The sequence below is a fragment of the Ananas comosus genome, linkage group 7 (genome assembly GCF_001540865.1).
Source record: "Ananas comosus cultivar F153 linkage group 7, ASM154086v1, whole genome shotgun sequence".
Classification (NCBI taxonomy): domain Eukaryota; kingdom Viridiplantae; phylum Streptophyta; class Magnoliopsida; order Poales; family Bromeliaceae; genus Ananas; species Ananas comosus.
The window spans coordinates 11,695,186-11,715,492 of record NC_033627.1 but is presented as its reverse complement, the minus strand read 5'-3'; the positions used below and the strand labels follow the sequence as shown (position 1 = coordinate 11,715,492).

Sequence of the window (20,307 nt, the reverse complement as noted above, 5' to 3'; positions counted from 1 at the left end):
ACCAGTTTATTTCAGAGATTCGAGAACTACTATTCTTCGGTACCAAAAATTACATTTGGGGACAAAGGGGCCGGGGAACAAAGGCTTATTCCCTCCCTTATTCCCAAACTAAATGCCTCCCTTTTCAGAAAAACATGATTGTTTTGCATTATTTGATTGCATTGTTTATTTAGAATGATATCCACATAAAAAATCTGAGTTGGAGTCCCGGACTCTCCCTAGACTTCTAGTATTATTTAATTTCTTCCTATTTAACTAAATCCACAGGGAGCATTGAATATACAAATATAAAGACATCACATTTTAAATAGCTTAAACTTTTAAAAAATAATTACTATTTTACATAATTTAATATTTTTAATAGATAGTCAGATATCTAGTGTGCAGAAATTTTCTGTCTTCGAGATCAGTTACAAATAGAAGCCCGGCTGCGATACTATCGATAGTACCAAATGCTTGATGCTATCGAGTATTATGCCGTTAGATTTAACTCTTTAATTATTTTTACTTATACTATTCAACAAATAACTTATTCAGTTACAGATAGCACCAACTTTTCTATATATAACATCCCTATATCCTACAACCCTTTAGCATTATGTAAAGTAAACTCTATTCTATTCCCATGTCTCCTCTTACTCTTTCATTGCACTTGCTCTCTCCTCCCTCTATGATCACCTCCCTCCTCTTCATCCTCTTCCTACTTCTACTACTACACCATGCCATAACACCATACTTCTCCAAGAAGCTGTCATGCCCTCCACCTTCCCCCCGCGGGCTCCCGATCCTCGGCAACCTCCACCAACTCGGCCCCCTCCCCCACCGCACGCTCCACGGCATGTCTCTCCGGCACGGGCCTCTCCTGCTCCTCAAACTAGGCCACGTCCCGGCCCTCATCGCGTCCTCCGTCGACACCGCGCGGGAGGTCTTGAAGACCCAAGACAACCTCTTCGCGAGCCGGCCTTCGCTGAAGGTGCCCGCCACCCTCTTCTACGACAACAAAGACATCGCCTTCGCGCCCTACGGCGACTACTGGAGACAGGTGAAAAAGCTAAGTGTTCTCCACCTCATGAGCTCCAAAATGGTCGACTCGTTTAAGCTCATACGAGAGCAAGAAGTGGCCTTATTGGTCGCGGCGATCGCGCGAGCTTCTGCTTCGCGTTCCACTGTAAACATGAGCGAGCTTTTCGCCTCTCTATCTAAGCATATCATAAGTAGAGTGATCGTAGGAAAACCCTCAAGAGAAGAGGAGTGGGATAGTGTTCTACACTTGATGATCCAAGAGTGTTCTTTAATGCTCGGTTCGTTTCATGTTGGGGACTATTTTCCTGCACTTTCATGGGCTGGTAAACTAACCGGGCTCGACGCGAAGTTGAAGACGACGATGGCGACAGCGAGCGACATTCTTGAGGCGATCATCGAACAGCGCCTCGCTCGGTCGCGGGATCACGGTGATCATCATGATCGTGAGCCCGAATGCTTCGTCGACGTCTTGCTCTCTGCGGTGAAAGATAACACCATGGGCGTTTCCTTTGGCAAGGAGAACATCAAAGCCATTGTTACGGTAATATTAATACCAGTTGGTTAATTTAGTTAATTTGCTTGGTTGTTTACAGTTTTCTTGTTCTTTTTTCCTTGCAATATATATATATATATAGGGTGTGTTTGGTTTGAAGTCGGAATCAAAATCGGAAACGGAATGGGAATAAGATAGAATTGAAATCGGAATGACTTATTACCTAATTTTGTTTGGTTCGCCACCTGAATCAAAATCGAAATGAACCATTCTTATTGTCGGTGTTTGGTTCAGCTAGTTATCAAAAATAGAATCAAATTAATATACCAATTTTACCCTTATAATACATTTTAATTACTTTTAACTATTTTGAATACTCTATTTAAAATATAAATGAGCAACTTGTAAAATAATGAATAAAAAGTAAAAAAAAAAAATACCACCATGACATTATTAGGAAAAATAAACCATTCTTATTGTCGGTGTTTGGTTGAATCAAAATCGAAATGAACCATTCTTATTGTCGGTGTTTGGTTCAGCTAGTTATCAAAAATGGAATCAAATTAATATACCAATTTTACCCTTATAATACATTTTAATTACTTTTAACTATTTTGAATACTCTATTTAAAATATAAATGAGCAACTTGTAAAATAATGAATAAAAAGTAAAAAAAAAAAATACCACCATGACATTATTAGGAAAAATAAACCATTCTTATTGTCGGTGTTTGGTTGAATCAAAATCGAAATGAACCATTCTTATTGTCGGTGTTTGGTTCAGCTAGTTATCAAAAATGGAATCAAATTAATATACCAATTTTACCCTTATAATACATTTTAATTACTTTTAACTATTTTGAATACTCTATTTAAAATATAAATGAGCAACTTACAAAATAATGAATAAAAAGTAAAAAAAAATTATATTTTATATTATTTAATATGAAAATAAATTATTTATTATTATTTTTATTGTAATAATTACATGGTAATATATAAATAATAAAATTTTATATAATTTTAATAAATAGAATAGTTATCAAAACATAATCATTTCCACAAAGAAAAAAAGTAAAAGAGAACTCATATTTTCAAGATCAATATATAGCAAACTAACATTACTGGTAACAATATAAAATTATCCAAAATAATATATTATTATTCCAAACAGCCTGAAAAAAAAATTTGTCACTAATGACATATTTCGAGTACCTCTCAATCCACCGACATCTCTTACCATTTCGCAAAGAATATAGAACGTACGTCGATCCATTCTCAATTGGCTCACACATTTTATATCACTTTCTGTTATTATTTTATGTAAGTTTTCAAATCGTAATTGTTTTCTATCTTTTTTTGGTTTTTTTAATTGTTTTGTTCTTTTATAAGTTAGCGACATGTAATACCACCATGACATTATTAGGAAAAAAAATATAAAAATAAAATACATGCTCAAAATAACATAGATTTGTCTTCTTCTTCTTGAAATTAAAGGAAGGCGGGCCATCCTGACATAAAGTAAGAAAAAATATAAAATAAATATAAAGAGCATTACTATATATGATCTCGCATACAATATATTATTTTTATTCAACTAGTTATTATAATTAAAAAAAAATACCACAATTCAAAATCCTATGATTTTGTATCAACACCTTATTATATAAGAATTTTCTTTTTTATCAAAATCTAGATTTTTTTCCCTCTTAACATAGTAGCACCATATGTGATATTAACATCAAAAAAAAAAAAATTTACTTCTTAGTAACAAGGACAAAAGAAAGTATGATCTCATAATTACTAATGTTCATATGACTTTTTCTTCTTCTTAAGTTTTTTTTTGTTTTTTTTTTTTTTTTTTAGAGAAAGTCCAAAGTCCATGTGACTTTTGAGAATAATAAAAATAATAATAATAAGAGAGGGATTAGAGAGAAAAGGGGGAGGAATTACTTACAGGAGGGATGAAGCTTGGGGAGATACGAGCGCGCGGGGGTGTATAAAATAATTAAGTCATAATTCAATTTTCAATCCTGGATACGAGAGGCCGGATTCGTTTCTACCCTGATTAGCCGATTCCCATTCCAGAATAGAAACGGAATCGGAATGAGATTACGACATACCAAACGTCTAGAATCGAAATGGATCATTCCGATTCCGATTTCGGAGTTAATATTTAGCGAACCAAACACGCCCATAGTGTAGAGCTACTATACTATCGGAAGTATAAAGTAGTTGGTGCTTTCGATTTTTTAGCCCTGGAATCAAAAATTCTATAGTTGGGATGATAGCAGTCCCCTTAGGGTTGAGTGGTCCCTATTGGTTAATAATATTAATCCAATGGTTAAAAATAATTAATGGGGTTGATCTAAGGGTAAAAAATCGGAAACACAAACTATTTTATACTTCCAATAGTATAATAGCTCTACTCTCTCTCTCTCTCTCTCTCTCTCTATATATATATATATATATACTAGTAAAATGTACGTGAAAATGCACGTAATAATTATTAAAAAAAATTATAATTTTTTTAAATTATTTTTTAATTTTAGGCCATATTTTATATGATTGCCAAATATGTATCTAAAAAATTTAAAATAATAAATCACGCTATTAAGAAAGATATGCTTTAAATGATAAATAATTAACAATAATCTCTAATGCAAAAATTACTTTTGAAATTAAATAGAAAAATAAAATCTGTTAGGAAATAAATTTTTTAAATTAAATAGAAAAATAAAATCCGTTATCTTAAAAAGAAAATATATTTTGAAATTAAATAGATAATATCTAAAAAAGATATTTTAAAATAAAATAGAAAAATATCTTTTATAGGATTTTCACACCCGTAATCTATTATAGAAAACTTACTTTTGAAATTAAATAGAAAAATTTATATTTTAGAATTTTCATATCAGTAATCTGTTATAGAGAACTTACATATTCATTGCTGTTTCTATTTCTATTTTTATTCTTATATTTAAAATTTTTCATAAGGAAAGAGGAAAATGTGCGCTAATTTTTTCGCCGAAAAATGGGTCTGTCGACATACCCAAATTTGAATATACGTGCTTTTATATATAGTATAGATATATATTCATTTGTAACATTTATTTATTATAATGGCTTTAGAATTGCAATTATCTTACTTTTTTTTTCTTTATTGAAGATTTCTACACTAGTACATAATAGGGTGAAAAAAAAATTAAAATAGTTACTTTTTATTATCTTTTACATTTCTTTTTCTTGCATATGTAATTGACTGCAAGACCATTTAGAGCGAAGTCAATTACGGTGTTCTACGAATGTAGAGTAACGAGTGAATTTACTTTACGACAAACTCTTGTGAAATTCTTGTGAAACTTATTTTCTCATCAGAAAATGTTTGTACTCTTTTTCTATCCGCGGGCCCTATCGGGCACGACCGATCAAAGAAATCGAAAACAATAAGTTTCCGGTCCTAAAATTTTTGGCCCAACTTGGCCCAACAAGTAGCAGTACTATTTTGCCAATTATTTACTTTTGATCCGCTAAGGACCTTAATGGTCTAATCAGAACTCATTTAAAAGTGTTGTTTAAATAAAGTTGTTGAACTTATAATATACCGATAGAATTGATGCATATTTTTTGTATGGAAGAAAGTAAGTTGGACATGAGCTAAAATGTATGGAAGAAGGTAAGCTGGACATTGACTCAAATCAAACAAATTGAAGAATTGTATAGTAAAATAAAAATTTTGAAAAATTGGATAGCAAACTCAAAATGGTCTATAGTTCTGATGTAGTTCTGCACGCTTTTACTATAATCAAATACATAACTATGCAATTATTTACATGTCCAACATCTTCTTAGTTAGCTCTATAATGCTAGACCCGGCCATCACACAATTGTACTCCTATGGCAACAGGACTTGTTTGGCGCGGGGACGGACTCGACGTACATCGTAATGGAATGGACGATGGCGGAGCTCGTCCGAAACCCTAAGGCGATGAAGAAGCTGAAAGAAGAGATCAGAGGCATCGTAGGCTCGAACCCGACGGTAAGCGAAGAAGACTTAGCCTCCATGCCCTACCTAAAGGCTGTGATAAAGGAAACCCTAAGGCTGCACCCACCAGGGCCCTTACTAGTCCCCAGAGAGCTCATGCAGGATACCAAGATGCAAGGCTATGACATTCCTAAAAAAACTAGGGTTTTTGTCAATGTATGGGCCATAGGGAGGGACCCAGGAGTGTGGGAGGACCCAGAGGAGTTCAAACCTGAGAGGTTTTTTGGTAACTCTATTGATTTCAAGGGGCAAGATTATGAGCTTTTGCCATTTGGTGGGGGGAGGAGGGTGTGCCCTGGGATAGGGTTTGCAGTGGTGGTGCTTGAGCTGGCCCTTGCCAATGTTGTTCACAGGTTTGATTGGGAACTGCCCAATGAGAAGAGAGGGGAGGAGCTGGACATGGATGAGGTGTTTGGCCAAACTGTGAGGAGGAAGAATAGTCTCCAACTGGTAGCTAAGCCTTGCTGAGCTAGGGTTTATGGTATTCAGCTACTGGCTATACCTATATAGGTCTTTGATTCAAATCATGTTTCACTACTTAAATATATAAGTGTATAAGCAAAGATGCTTACGTATGGGGTTGATTGGAATAAATAAATAGATAAATAAGAGAAAAAGAAAGAATGTCTAACATGTGGATCGTAAGCGCCAATCAACTATCCCAAAAGTACGTGCTGATAGAAAGGGCGCATCCATCACACTTAAGGCTCAGCCACAGTGCTCGCGGGCTTCGATCTGACTCAACCTACTTGAACGTTGGATCTTTTGCCGGGCCTCTTGCTGTTAGGTCTCTTATGGACCATACCTCCACTCAACTTATTAGTCTTCTGAGTCTATTGTCACGGGACAGAAAGTTGGACGTATTGTAATCCAATAATAAATAGCCAGCATAGCATTTGTTTGAGATTTGTATGTTGGAAATATGCGCATGATGTTATTATAAAAAATTGCAATAATTTAAAGGTTTTTGTTTTTCTTTAGTCCAATAAAATATGAGTTAAGCGCAGCAAGTAAACTCTTTGTGAGACAATGAAGTGCGACTTTTCAAACATTAATGAGGATGACAAAATGGTCGACAAAACCAACGGGACAAATTGAAGTGTACTCTTTGTCTGAATTTGACCTATTTGAATTGGTAATTTCGTTAGACCCAATTTGGGATGTCCCTAGATACCGACATTCAAAATTTTATTCGAATCCCTAGTTAAAAGGGGCCGGATTTACCATATGCTAAACTAATATGATTTCGAATACGGGAATTAAAAACAAAATTCAAATTGATTTGGATTCGAATATATATATGGATTTTATCTATATCCAACCTGATACAAACATGAATTAATTTTATATTATATAATGTATATGAATATACATTATATTTAAATTTATATTTTTTTAAATAATAGATTGTAATATTATTTTATTAAACTTTTAATTTGATTGATTGAAATTATTCAAGTCAGAACAAATACGAGTTGAGAAAGTGTAAAATACTAAGGTTACTTTTCTAATCTAACATGATTAAGGATCAATTATTATATTTTGATTTTGACATATTTATAATGGTTTTTTCTTTCTTTTTTTTTTCAGAGAATTGTGTATCACTACAAGAAAAGATGCTCATAGAGGCGGTTTTTAGCTGTCGTAGAGGCGGTTTAAACCACCTCTATGATTTGTAGAGGCGGTTTCCGCAACCGCCTCTAGACCGCCGGCGTAGACAGCGCCTCTACAATGTAGAGGCGGTTTGAGCGACCGCCGGGGGAGCTTAGAGACGGTCCTATAGAGGCGGTTTAGACCACCCCTACGAATTTATTTATTTTGTTTTATTTTATATTTTTTATTTATTAAATAATAATTTACAGATGGTTTAAACCGCCTCTACAAATATTATTTTGTAGAGGCGGTTTAAACCGCCTCTACGGGTAAGAGGCATGTTATTATATAGAGGCGGTTTAAACCGCCTCTACATAAAAAATATCATAATAATCNGTGATATTAGTGTGTTTTAAAAATAACTAATGTTAAATAGCATTACAAAATCACTTCAGCAAAAAAGATTTGCCAAACAGCTTTCTAAAATCACTTCAGCACAATCACTTTTCTATCAGACTCAGCCAAACGCTCTACAGCTTTTAACAGAAATCACTTTTCTAAACCAAAATCACTTTTTTAGAAATCACTTTTTCAAAAGCTAGGCCAAACAGGCCCTATGTCTCTAATATGTAGCTTAGAGGCGGTCATAACAACCACCTCTTGAGAACCGCCTCTACAAGCGCTTTTTCTTGTAGTGTATGTGATTTTTTTTTCTCACAGTTATTTTATGTAAAAATAATAATATTTAATTAGAAACATTCACATTGCATATAAATACAAGAAGTTTCAAAACATCATTTTGATATAAGATTTTCATATTATTTCTAATTGTACTTTTTCTTATCTTACATGGCGCAATAAAATTTATTTAGTATTTTTAAAATCTTTTGAGCCCTTCAAGACATAATAGTAGGTTATTTTGAAAGCTCAACACCACGTAGGTCTTAAAATATATCTTATATGTAGTATAATCCTCACATTAAAAGAGTACATTAATTGGTTGTGTAAAAACTACCAAAAAAATTAGGGTTTAATGTAGTGGAACCATCCAAACTTTTGCCCATTTATAAATAGTTGTCTAACCTTTTAAAATTTTATATTTACCATGCAAACATTCAAATTTTATAAGTAATCATCTAACTTCATATTTTACTAATTTAAAGTAGTCAACTTTAAGAAATAACAAAGAATGCATGCTAGCAATTAATATAAACGAGTTTCCTAAGTTGTCATGTTCTTCTCCTCTTGTTTCAAGTACATTCACAAATATCAGACGATATAAGACATATAGTGTGACCTCGGCTAAGCCAAAACTTATCTCATACTTTCGATTGATGATTAGCTCTGATACCAACTGTAACGCCCCACTTTTCAGTGGATCACTTATCCTAACATTACTATAGTCTTACCATGTTTAACTTTTTCAACCTCTTGAATGTAACCACCGCCTAAAATGTTATAGCCGGTAAAGAGATTTCGTCATAATATATCTTATATATAATACTATTCCAAATCTTAGGATATCACATTTACACACATATATAAATGTACGAATAGCATTTTGCTTCTTCTATTTCAAATTTGGATAATTACTTAAATTAAACTATGAGATGAATTGAGAAGTTTATTGAAGTGGGGGGCGTGCTTGCACTCCGTACTACCTCCAGCAACATTATAATTGTAAGAATAATGTGCGCTCGCAATTTATGCCCTTTTATATTATTAATGTGTTGGTATCTATATACAGAGAATTTAGAGCTTAATTATGGTATCTAGAGTTTAATAGTGGTGTCTAGGATTTCATGATAGTATTTAGGATTTATTTATAATGTTGTCTAAGTCATCAATAACATTGTAGGGATCATAATAGAGTATAAGGCAAGAAGTAATAATATGAATTATATAAAATAATATATATTACATTATACAATTACAAAACAATGTAATAAAAGAGAAAGGGAAATAAATTTTTAAGCAACGAAAAAAAAATAATGGGGCAATTTTAAATATGTTCTTTTAAAATTTCAAATTTAAATTATTATGTATACCCCTTTTAATATATAAATTTAGGGAAAACTTCAAAAACCCTCCTGTGGTTTCGTAGTTTCTCACTTTGCCCCCCTGTGGTTTACAATGTATCAATTTGCCCCCTGTGGTTTACAATGTATCAATTTGCCCCCTGTGGTTTATTTTTTCTCTTTTTTTTATCATTTTATTATTTTTTTTTCTTAAATCAGTGATAAAGTTAAAATTAAAGGGTACTAAAGTGAACATTTGATAAATCTAGATGGGTATCTGAAGTTTTTTGTATATAANATTAAAATAATTAATTTAGCTTCCATTTATGAGCAAAAAATTAAAAATTTATTAAAAATATATATTAGCAATACAAAAAGCAACACAATTCTTAACAAGAAGCAACACAATTCATTAACATTATTAAAAACTTTATAATTCAACATAATATGTAAACCAAAATACATAATCTCATCCAACATCTATACATAATCTCGTTCCCTCAAAGCTCGAATGTAAACCAAAATACATAATCTCATCTAACATCTATACATATAATCTCATTCCCTCCAAGCTCGTGACTTGCATTTGAAAAATAATTGTTTGGAGATGAATCATTCGAATTATTGCCACCTGCAACCTAAAGAGTATTAAGTAATATAAAATTAAATTAGCAAATTAGTCAACAAGTTAAACCAAAAATTCAATTAGCAAATTAGTCAACAAGTTAAACCAAATCAACAATTAGCAAGTCAGTAAAAAAAAAAAGCTTAAATGTGGAGAAAAACTGAAACTTATGACTTAAACCTTAAGATTTACAAATATTCCATATTTTACCTGCAAAAGGTGCGCTTTCACTTCTTTCGAGTACAAAATCTGAGAGAAAAAAAAAGTCAGACTATGAGTTCCACTGTAAGATTAACAAATAGAGCAAGAGACACCAATTTGAAAGCCAATAAGAATATCTAAGTATTATTTTCATCTGAAGAATTATATGTAAAGCATAATTGCAAGTAAATCAACAATATTAGCAGTTGAATGAATCTCAACAATATTCCATTCAGGTAATTCATGGCCTTACCGGTTTCAATAGCCTCTGCTTCATTGGCCTTCCAATATTTAGCTATGTTGTCCGACAGTGGGTCATCCAGGTTTGGCGCACTAAGAAGTGCCTGAATACTAGAAAACAATACTGACACAACGAGAACAATTTCTTACATAATAAAGAAAGATAGATATTATTTAGAATATCATGAGAAAGGCTGCTAAATTCAAGCAAAATGCATTTCTTGCAATGGTTGTTACTAAATATAAAAGCGCATCACCACAAAGAAACGATCATGCTATCTCAATAGAACTGTCCTTATCTGGAGGGCAGGACTCCATTTGTCCTTTAAAATGTCAAAGCATATCCTTCCAAGCTGCATAAATAAAGTCGTTGTATTAAATTTACAAATCCTCAAAGATGTTAATAGACAGCAAAAGATAACCTAAGATAATCTTACTACTTGCCTTGTCAATATTGGGATGATAAATTTTAGTAAGAAAACGAACCTGTTTCACAAATTAAAAGAAAAAAGAGAGAAGAATCAGGGCAAAATGATTGATACCGCAATTCAAATGCTAGTGAAACGCAGCACGATAAAAAGCTTGAACAGAATTAATATGGCTTATGGTTGATGCTCAGTGAAAGGGTTCTAAATATGCACTCCATCTTTAATACCACTACATCACAATGAATTAGTGATCATCAACCAATCAAAGAGAAATAAGTAAACCATAACAAAGAAAAAATATATATATTCATTGTAACTAGCCCACAATACTCATTCCCTCTAATTATCATCGAGCCAACATGGACTTGGCCACATTCAATGAGCTTTTGTCCATCAGGTCCATCAGCCAATGAGCTTTTCTTTTTCAGGTCCATTAGCCATTCAGCAGCAATATAGACGAAAGTTAATCTGACTACACTGTCCAGAACCCACACAGACCAAGAAGAGATTGTGAACATAATACTTAAAGAGAGAAAATTTGAACAACATTTGTGACTTATAGAGAATGATGACCTTGTAAGAGTAACAGTGAAGTTCAGGAGTTAGGGGCTTTTTTTTTTTTCCTTTTGTTTTGTCCTTCTTTTCTTTCCAAGGTGCAACTCATCACCAATTCTCTATGGTACAGATAATTAGAGGCTACAAACTAGTTAGATTTGCTATTTTTACAACACAGAGAGGAGAAGTTAAGGACAATTGGAGAGGTTGAGAAAGGGAAAGAAACTGTTGCCAGATGAAGATTTTGATACTTCAAGCCCTAGTAATCCAGCTTCACCCATTCATACCTCCCCGGGAGCGGGTAGTCGTTTATCGGATCAAAGTTGTACCTACAAAATATAATCCCACCAAACTATTAGTGCACGTACTTGCACGTATCTATAAGCATCCGCACGAGCACATACATTTAAAGTAAACTAGTAGATCTAATCTACAACATCTATAAGGCTTATATGTAAGTATGATGACATGTATTTATGAATTCCGCCTCGAAAACTAGCCCCATCACCTTATTCCATTCAAGAAGCTCTAGACTACACCATCTAGACTAGAGAAAGGAAAAGGAACGGAGAAAAATAAAGAACTTAACAAAAAAGGCATACTTCTCCATAGATATTTGCTGTTGGAATCTCTCCGCATCAGCGAAAAACTCTTCCATCTCAAGGGCGGAGCGGAGCGGGGACTGCGGCGGGGGCGAGGCTAGGCGTGGGNATATGAAATGCCAAATTATGAAAGGAAAGATAGAGAGAGAAAAAGAAAACAAAGAAAAAATAAAAATTTTGAAAATATAGTAGATGTAAAATGACTAAATTGCCTATGTATTAAAAGACAAAAATATCCTTTTTTGAGGTACCTGGTAACCGGTACCTCTCCCAAATTGACCTGCTATTGCAGGTCACAATTTAAAAAAAACTAAATCTGAGCCGTTGAATACGCGTGAATGAACGGTAACCAAAAAAAAAAAGTATAGAAGCATTACTCTATAATTTAATGAAATGTTAACGAAAAAGCTACCGAAAAGATAAAAACGAAAACACAGTGGGGCAATTTGATACATTTTAAACCACAGGGGGGCAAAGTGAGAAACTACGAAACCACGGGTTTTTTTTGAAGTTTTGCCATAAATTTATTACAAATGCCCATGCCGTAACCATAAGTTGCTCGGAATTTAAGGAGAGTTAAACCCCCATTAAATTAATGAAATGATAATTTTACTTTCAACAATTCATTATGGGATAACATATTAATAATATATTATTACTTTTTTTATTTAGGACGATAGTTTCTAATTTTTTAGCTTGTAGCGTGATTTTCTATGTCCTTATTAAATGTATGATTTATCACTTTTTTATTTTATTAGTGCCTACCAGCAACCCGGTACATAACAATAGTTACTAGAGTGGTTGGTTGTTGTATTTTTTCAGAGCAAGATAGGGCCCGCAATTACACTCGCCAGCCAATTTATATTCCACTCGAAATAAATTTGAAGTTGATCAACTTTTTTATTAAATTAAGTCGAACACAAATTAAATTTTTCAGCTCAAAATTTTAATAACACTATAACAGAATTATATTATAAAAACATATTTTTGGAACATTTTTATATAAGTGTCTCATTTATATCAAAATTTTTTAAAAAAATCTACTAAGATATAAATATAAAGTCCAATCCAATCAAAAACAAAAAGTTCCTCTACTCAACCAACCACACTCTGCCTACTCGGCCCGATTATAAATAAAAAAAAAAAAAAGAAAAATTGATCACCATCTTCCCTTCTCCTCCTCCGCCGCCGCAGCCGAGGCTGAAATTCGGCCGCGAGAATCTTGTAGGGATCGTAGAGGGCTATGATCACCACATATCCCTCCGCCACAGGTAGTTGAAGGAGCGGGTGCCAAATATTAAGGCGGCCCTACCTATAGCGACCCCACATATAGCAACACTTTTAAAAAGTGCTGGTAATTTAGCCTGCAGCATTTTTTTGACATATACCAATATTTAAAAGTGTTGCTATACACCATTTTTATTGTAGTGAAGCTGTACACGAGCTGAGGTCAGGTCATTCGTACGTGTTCGACTCAATATAACTCGAATATATATATATATAGTTGGGCTAAAATACTATTGATAGTATAAGACCTTTTTTGCTCTCAAATTTTTAGTCTTTGGATCAATTTCTTTCATCATTTCTAACCATTGGATTAAATATTATAAAACAATGGGAACGACTCAACCCTAAGGGACTAATACTATTCTAATCCTACAATTTCTCATCCAAGGACTAAAAACTTGATAACAAAAATGACCTTTTGCTATCAATAGTATTCCAGCCTAGCTTTATATATATATATATAGAGAGAGAGAGAGAGAGAGAGAGAGAGAGAGAGAGAGAGAGAATTGAGCTTCTATACTTTTAAAAGTATCAAGTTATTAATGTTTAAAGATGTTCGGCTATTGGATTAAAGGATATGCGATTAGAATGATAATGATTTCCTAGGTTTGAGTGGATGGTTGGTTGTAACTGGTGGAAATGGTTCAAAGAGTAAATCTAATGGCTAAAAACTTACAAGTATATATACTGTAATAGCCGTGTGTTACAGCTTTATCTACCTCTATTTTATTTTTCTTTTTAATCTCTATCATAGGGAACAAAAAGGCTAAATTACAGAAAACCTTTCTTTCAAAACCCGATTTTTCACTTTCCCTCCTGTCATTTAAAACCTACACTCTGCCCCCTTGTAAATGAAAAATGTTCACTTCACTTTCTACCATTAGTGATCCGTTAGGGTTCCGTTATAAAATATTTTTTTATGCCAAAAATACCCTCCGCCTTTTACTGTGCTTCGCCCTCATCCGCCTCGCCACCTCGCCGCCTCGCTCTCCTTCACTGCCTTGCCCTCGCCCACGTCTCCGTCCGCGCCCACAAATACCCTCTCGACCTTCTTCGTCGCCTCACATTCGCCCTCATTGCCTTTGCCCACCTTTCCATCCAGACCCACCTCGATTTTCTGCCTATCGTCGCCAAAATAGAGGGGCGACGAGAGTGCAGGAGGAGAAGGGGAGCAGATGGAGAAGAAAATGGAGAGGAATCACGGCCGATCGAGACGACGGATAAGCAAGATGAAGGAGGAGGCGAAAATGGTGCAGGACAAAATGATCATTTTGTCATCATATTACACACTGTATCCTCCTGTGAACATTTTTATTTTACTAGGAGGCAAAGTGTAGGTTATTAAATGACAGGAGTGGAAAGTGAAAAATTGGTTTTAACATAAATGTTTTAGGTAATTTAGCCAAAAAAAAAAAACTTTTTAGTCAAATTTTTTTTATTTTAATGACTGAATTTACAATGATGAAGAGGGAGAAAGAAACACAGTTTATTTGAATGTTTGTTTTATCGTATATAATTATGTGATTATTATATAATTGAAAACGTATATTTATTAATTAAGTTATTATTGGTTCCTTACAATTTTGTTAAAATTATCCTAATTATTTATTAATTAATTTTGATGATATATAACGGATGGACTAGATATTTCTTATAAATACTATTAAGTCATCTAATTATATATTATAATAATGCAAATTATGTATTGTTAACTATTATGAAAGTATTTTAATAATTATACGAGTAATTATTACCATCATCATCTATATTTATAATTTAAATATTATTCAAAATTATACTATACATTGAAAATTATATTATATAATATATAATAATTTATATATATATAACATAATATATAATAAAACATATATAATACAATATGTAATGTATAAATATATATTTAAAAATAAAAAATATTATATAATAGTATATTAATAGAAACAGAAAGAGAGGGAAGTTTTTGTTTTCGCTTAAAAGGAACTAAAATTGAAAATATTAAATTTTTTTTAATTTGTAAAAATATTTTTATTAAAAAATATTTTACGTCTAAATAAATAAACGAAAAAATATTTTTTCATATTGAAAATAATTTTTTAATTCGTTTTATGCCGTATCAAACAATCACTTAGCATTTCTCTATTTTTCAATATTTTTATGGGTTAATTTCATACAGGTTTCTGCAAGTATAGTGAATGACAAATATATTTCTACAAAGTTCAACTTTCATATGTTGTCCCTATAAAAATTTTGATATTTTCAAATATGTTCCTGTCGTTAGAATCCGTTAGAAAAATTTAATTAATCATAGGTTAAATACTTAAGCCTGGTTAGTTTTTGACATTTTTACCTCTATATATTATACTGTTATGATTTTTAGATAAATATATTTGTGATGGCAAAATTGAAAATATAAACAGTTCTTTAACGGTAACAAACCGGAGAGAAATATTTAAAAATATTAGAACTTTTATAGAAACAACATACGAAAGTTGAATTTTATAATGATATATTTGTAATTTACTATGTTTGCAGGCATATGTAAAAAATTAACCTTTTTTTTTTTTTTTTTTTTTTGGTCCTTGTATAAATCCCCGGCACCACTGACCATTAACCCACCACCCAACTCTCACCGAACTGTCAGAGCAAAAAAAAAATGAGCCATAAATGCGCATGAGAAATGCATGCGGATGGGATTTTTCTTTTTTCCCTTTTTTTTTTTAGAAAATTCGACGAATGTTTAAGAAAAACAGTAATTTCACTACTTCCAAATGAGAACTTATTGTCTGGATCTGGTTCGCCAAGTAAAAATAAGATGAGTTTAAAAGTGAAAATGGATGAACAGATATACAATTGATGATTCACAGCTAATAAGGTGAACAAGATCCATGCCAATATATAATTTCTCTAGTTCATGCGTTCATATTTAGAGATCATTTAATTGTATGTAGTTGCAATTACACCGCAGTTGTAATTACATATAAATACAAATTCGGTGTTTGATTTGATTTATTTAACTCTAACTGCTGCAGTAGGAACTGCTGGAGGAGGCCCAACTACAGCAGTTCGAACTACGCCCAAATTAGTGGCATTTCCAACTGCAGTATTTGGAGAAAGTAACTTTAAATAAAAGATATGCTTACCTATGCAATTATTTTTTAAACAAAAAATATTTTTCTTTTTTAAGTTGGAGATAATCTCACCATCATATATATATAATGATAAAATTTTAAAAATTATTTCTCAACTGCATGCAACCAAACAAATTATTTAAACATGCAGCGTTTTCTATTACATCCAAACAGGATGCATATAGTTGTAACTGCCGCATTTTCAACTGCATGTATTTCTAACTACACTACATTTATAATTACATCTAACCAAACGGCCCCTTAGTTGCATTATGTAATTACTTTATCCTTTTTTTTTCACTTTTCAAGCTAACTTATATTTTACCTTCTTAATATTTTAAGTTGTTCTATTTAGTCCTCATCTGTCAAGATTTCATCACTATTCTATCCATTTCTAATAATTTATACTAAAAATACCCTTCAAAATAGGATAAATATGTTAAAAAATTATTTTGCCCTCTCCATTAACGTCGTACCTGCTGAAAATATTTTTAAAATTTTAAGAAAACAAAATATAAGTTAAAAAAAAATTAAAAATAATATTTTTAGCAAGATTTTTTTATAATTTAGCCTTACTTTTATACCCCTATTTGTCGTAAATAAAAGGACCACCCATGTGGTTTCACACTTTCTCACTTTAGTATCCTGTGGTTTAACGTGTATCAATTTAGTATTCCATGGTTTCATTTTTATCTTTTTATTTTCGATTCTACTAATTTTTTTCATTAAATCAGTGACAAAGTTAAAACTAAAAGGTACTAAAATAAATATTAGATAAATTTAGGTGTACTATCTGATGTTTTTTGTATATATTTTAACGAAATATTAACGGAGAAGCTGACGAGAAGATAAAAAGAATACTACATGACACTAATTTGATACACTTTAAATCATAATGTACTGTAATAAGAAAGTACGAAAATACAGGTGTGGTATATAAAGTTTACCCTAATAAGAAAAAATTAACAACTCTTCTCTTCCGTGAGTTGTATTGAAGCATTGTTCTAGTATAGCCGTCGTATAGGTGATCATTTTGAGCGCCGGAAAAAATGTCTCCAGTAGTCCAACACTCGTTGCATGCTCTTCCCCTACAACTCACTCCAACCCTCTCTCTTCTACTCCTACTCCTGCTCCTGCTCCTGCTCCTCATTCTTCTCCTCTTGTACACAGTTGTAGCTACAAGTCTTGCAAGTGGAAACAACCTCCTCCCTCCATCCCCATGGAGGCTCCCCTTCATAGGCAACCTGCACCAGCTAGCCGGCCCCCTTCCGCACCGCTCGCTCCGCCGCCTGTCGGCGCGGCACGGCCCGCTGATGCTCCTCCGGCTGGGCCGCGTCCCCACCCTCGTCGTCTCCTCCGCGGCGGCCGCCCGCGAGGTCTTGCAGACGCAGGACGCCATCTTCGCCAGCCGCCCCTCTCTGAAGGTACTGACTGTCCATCAGAGAACGGCGTTTATATATTATATAGGGCAAACAGCAAATATCATTACTGTGGTTTCGTACTTTCACACTTTATTAATACCTTATGGTTTAATTTATACCAATTTAGTGTTATGTGGTTTCATTTTTCTCTCTTCGTCAGCTCCTCCGTTAATATTTTACTAAATTATATGCAAAAAACTTCAGATACTCTAGCTAGATTTATCGAATATTTACTTTAATACTTTTTAGTTTTAATTTTGTCACTTATTTAACGAAAAAAAAATAGTGAAAAAAAAATAAAAGGAGAAAACTAAAACCACGGGATATATACTAAATCGATACACTTTAAATCATAGAGTTCGAAAGTGAAAAGTGCAAAATCATTAGAGTGGTATTTGAACTTTTCCCCATGTGCATGTATTGCCTCGAAATTTTTATTAGATCCAAAAATATGAACTTAATTAAATAAGAGGAAACTAAATAACAATGAGAATATTAGGGGACGGCAAGTGCTTAATTTCCATCTCATGAATAAAATAAAATGTGACCAATTACAACCCACAAAAGTACTTGTTACAAATAGCATCTTGTTAATTGTTGTGTCGAAATATGCGAATGTTGACTATTCTGACTAACGTACCTTGAACTATCAGAATTTGATCTCGATTCCCTGTTTGCAAATAAAGAGAAAAAATGAGTTATGTAACTCTTTCTCCATGGGTTGAGACTTTAAGGAGGTTATCTGGAAAGAAAGAATAAAAATTGATTCATGAGAATTTAATGCTTACTGAATCATTTTCCAAGATATGTTGTGTACGTCGCGATAATGAAGATCTAATTCTAGAATATGTTTCAAATAAAGTAAAAACAAACATATAATTTACCGACCTTGTAACAAAGATCCAACCGATTAGTGTATTTTTTAAATCATCAATATAATCAATATAAGGTAAGATGATGTGGGTTTAATTAAATAAGAGAAAACTAAATAACGCTAAGAACTTTGCAGAACTCAATTTAAATAAAATATATTATCCAATCAGATCATGAATTCTAAAACCTTTTAAAGAACTAAAATCAAACTCCCATTGTCTAATTAGAACCAAAGATTCTCATAACATTTATGTTATTAGAGGATAAACAACTTATTCCAATATCCACACAGAGCAATAAAGTTCATTTATCAATGTCAAAATATTGCTATAATTCACATATAAAAATATGTACCATTCCGTTGAATATGAAATATATAAGCGNGCACCAGCTAGCCGGCCCCCTTCCGCACCGCTCGCTCCGCCGCCTGTCGGCGCGGCACGGCCCGCTGATGCTCCTCCGGCTGGGCCGCGTCCCCACCCTCGTCGTCTCCTCCGCGGCGGCCGCCCGCGAGGTCTTGCAGACGCAGGACGCCATCTTCGCCAGCCGCCCCTCTCTGAAGGTACTGACTGTCCATCAGAGAACGGCGTTTATATATTATATAGGGCAAACAACAAATACCATTACTGTGGTTTCGTACTTTCTCACTTTATTAATTCCCTATGGTTTAATATATATCAATTTAGTGTTCTCTGGTTTCATTTTTCTCTATTCGTCAGCTCCTCCGTTAATATTTCACCAAATTATATACAAAAAACTTCAGATATTCTAGCTAGATTTATCGAATATTTACTTTAATATTTTTTAGTTTTAATTTTGTCATTTATTTAACGAAGAAAAATAGTGAAAGTAGTAATAAAAAGAGAAAAATAAAACCACCGGATATATACTAAATCGATACACTTTAAAATAAAGAGTACGAAAGTGAAAAGTGCAAAATCATACGAGTGATATTTAAAGTTTTTTCTATTATATATTCAAAACTCTCTCTTTTTCACGTTTGGACTCGAAATCGCTTAATAGATTCAAAATGTGGGCTTAATTAAATGGAAGATAATCAAAACTTTTCCCCATGTATTGCCTCGAAATTTTTATTAGATCCAAAAACATGAACTAAATTAAATAAGAGAAAACTAAATAACGATGGGAATCTGAGGGACGGCACGTGCTTAATTTCCATCTCATGAATAAAATAAAATGTGACCAATTAACCAACCCACAAAAGTACTTGTTACAAATAGTATCTTGCTAATTGTTGTGTCGAAATATGCGAATGTTGACTATTCTGACTAACGTATCTCGAACTATCAGAATTTGATCTCGATACCCCGTTTGCAAATAAAGCGAAAAAATGAGTTATGTAACTCTTTCTCCATGGGTTGAGACTTTAATAAGGTATCGTTTGGTTTGGGGATAAGTAAAAAGTTGCTATTCCAGGAATAGATATAAATTGAGCGGGGATTAGATCAATCTTGCGTTTGGATGAAAATTAGGTTACTTCTGAGAATAAAAAAAATAGCGTTTGGTTTGATAAGATGGAATAAGAAAGATAGCGGGTTTTTATAAATAAAAAATAATAATATTATTCTCTTATTATATTTGATTTGAATTTTTAAATTTTTAAATTTATATTTTTAAATTTAAAATTTTAACTTTGAAATTTCAAAATTTAAAATTTAAAATCTCAAATTTTAAATTCAAAATTTTAAATTTTAAATTTCAAACTTTAAGTTTAAGATCAAATTTAAATTTGAAAAATATAAAATATCAAA

General features: G+C 32.7%; 1 protein-coding gene and 1 long non-coding RNA gene across 3 annotated transcripts; one reads left to right on the top strand and one right to left on the bottom strand.

Annotated features, from left to right (window-relative positions):
• Positions 606–6,535, top strand: LOC109713015 (cytochrome P450 71A1-like; the record flags this gene model as incomplete). The annotated part of the gene is given in 2 exon segments (XM_020236927.1): positions 606–1,564; positions 5,424–6,535. Coding segments are annotated over 2 exon segments (1,545 nt in total). The 3' UTR covers positions 6,030–6,535.
• On the bottom strand, positions 9,578–11,889 carry LOC109713019. 2 transcript variants are annotated; one of them, XR_002217026.1, is made up of 5 exons: positions 11,824–11,889; positions 10,781–11,550; positions 10,252–10,591; positions 10,008–10,046; positions 9,578–9,810 (listed from the first exon to the last, which is right to left on the bottom strand). It is a non-coding gene; the product is annotated as an uncharacterized LOC109713019 (long non-coding RNA). The 2 variants fall into 2 exon arrangements; XR_002217025.1 differs by having other exon boundaries at positions 10,252–11,550.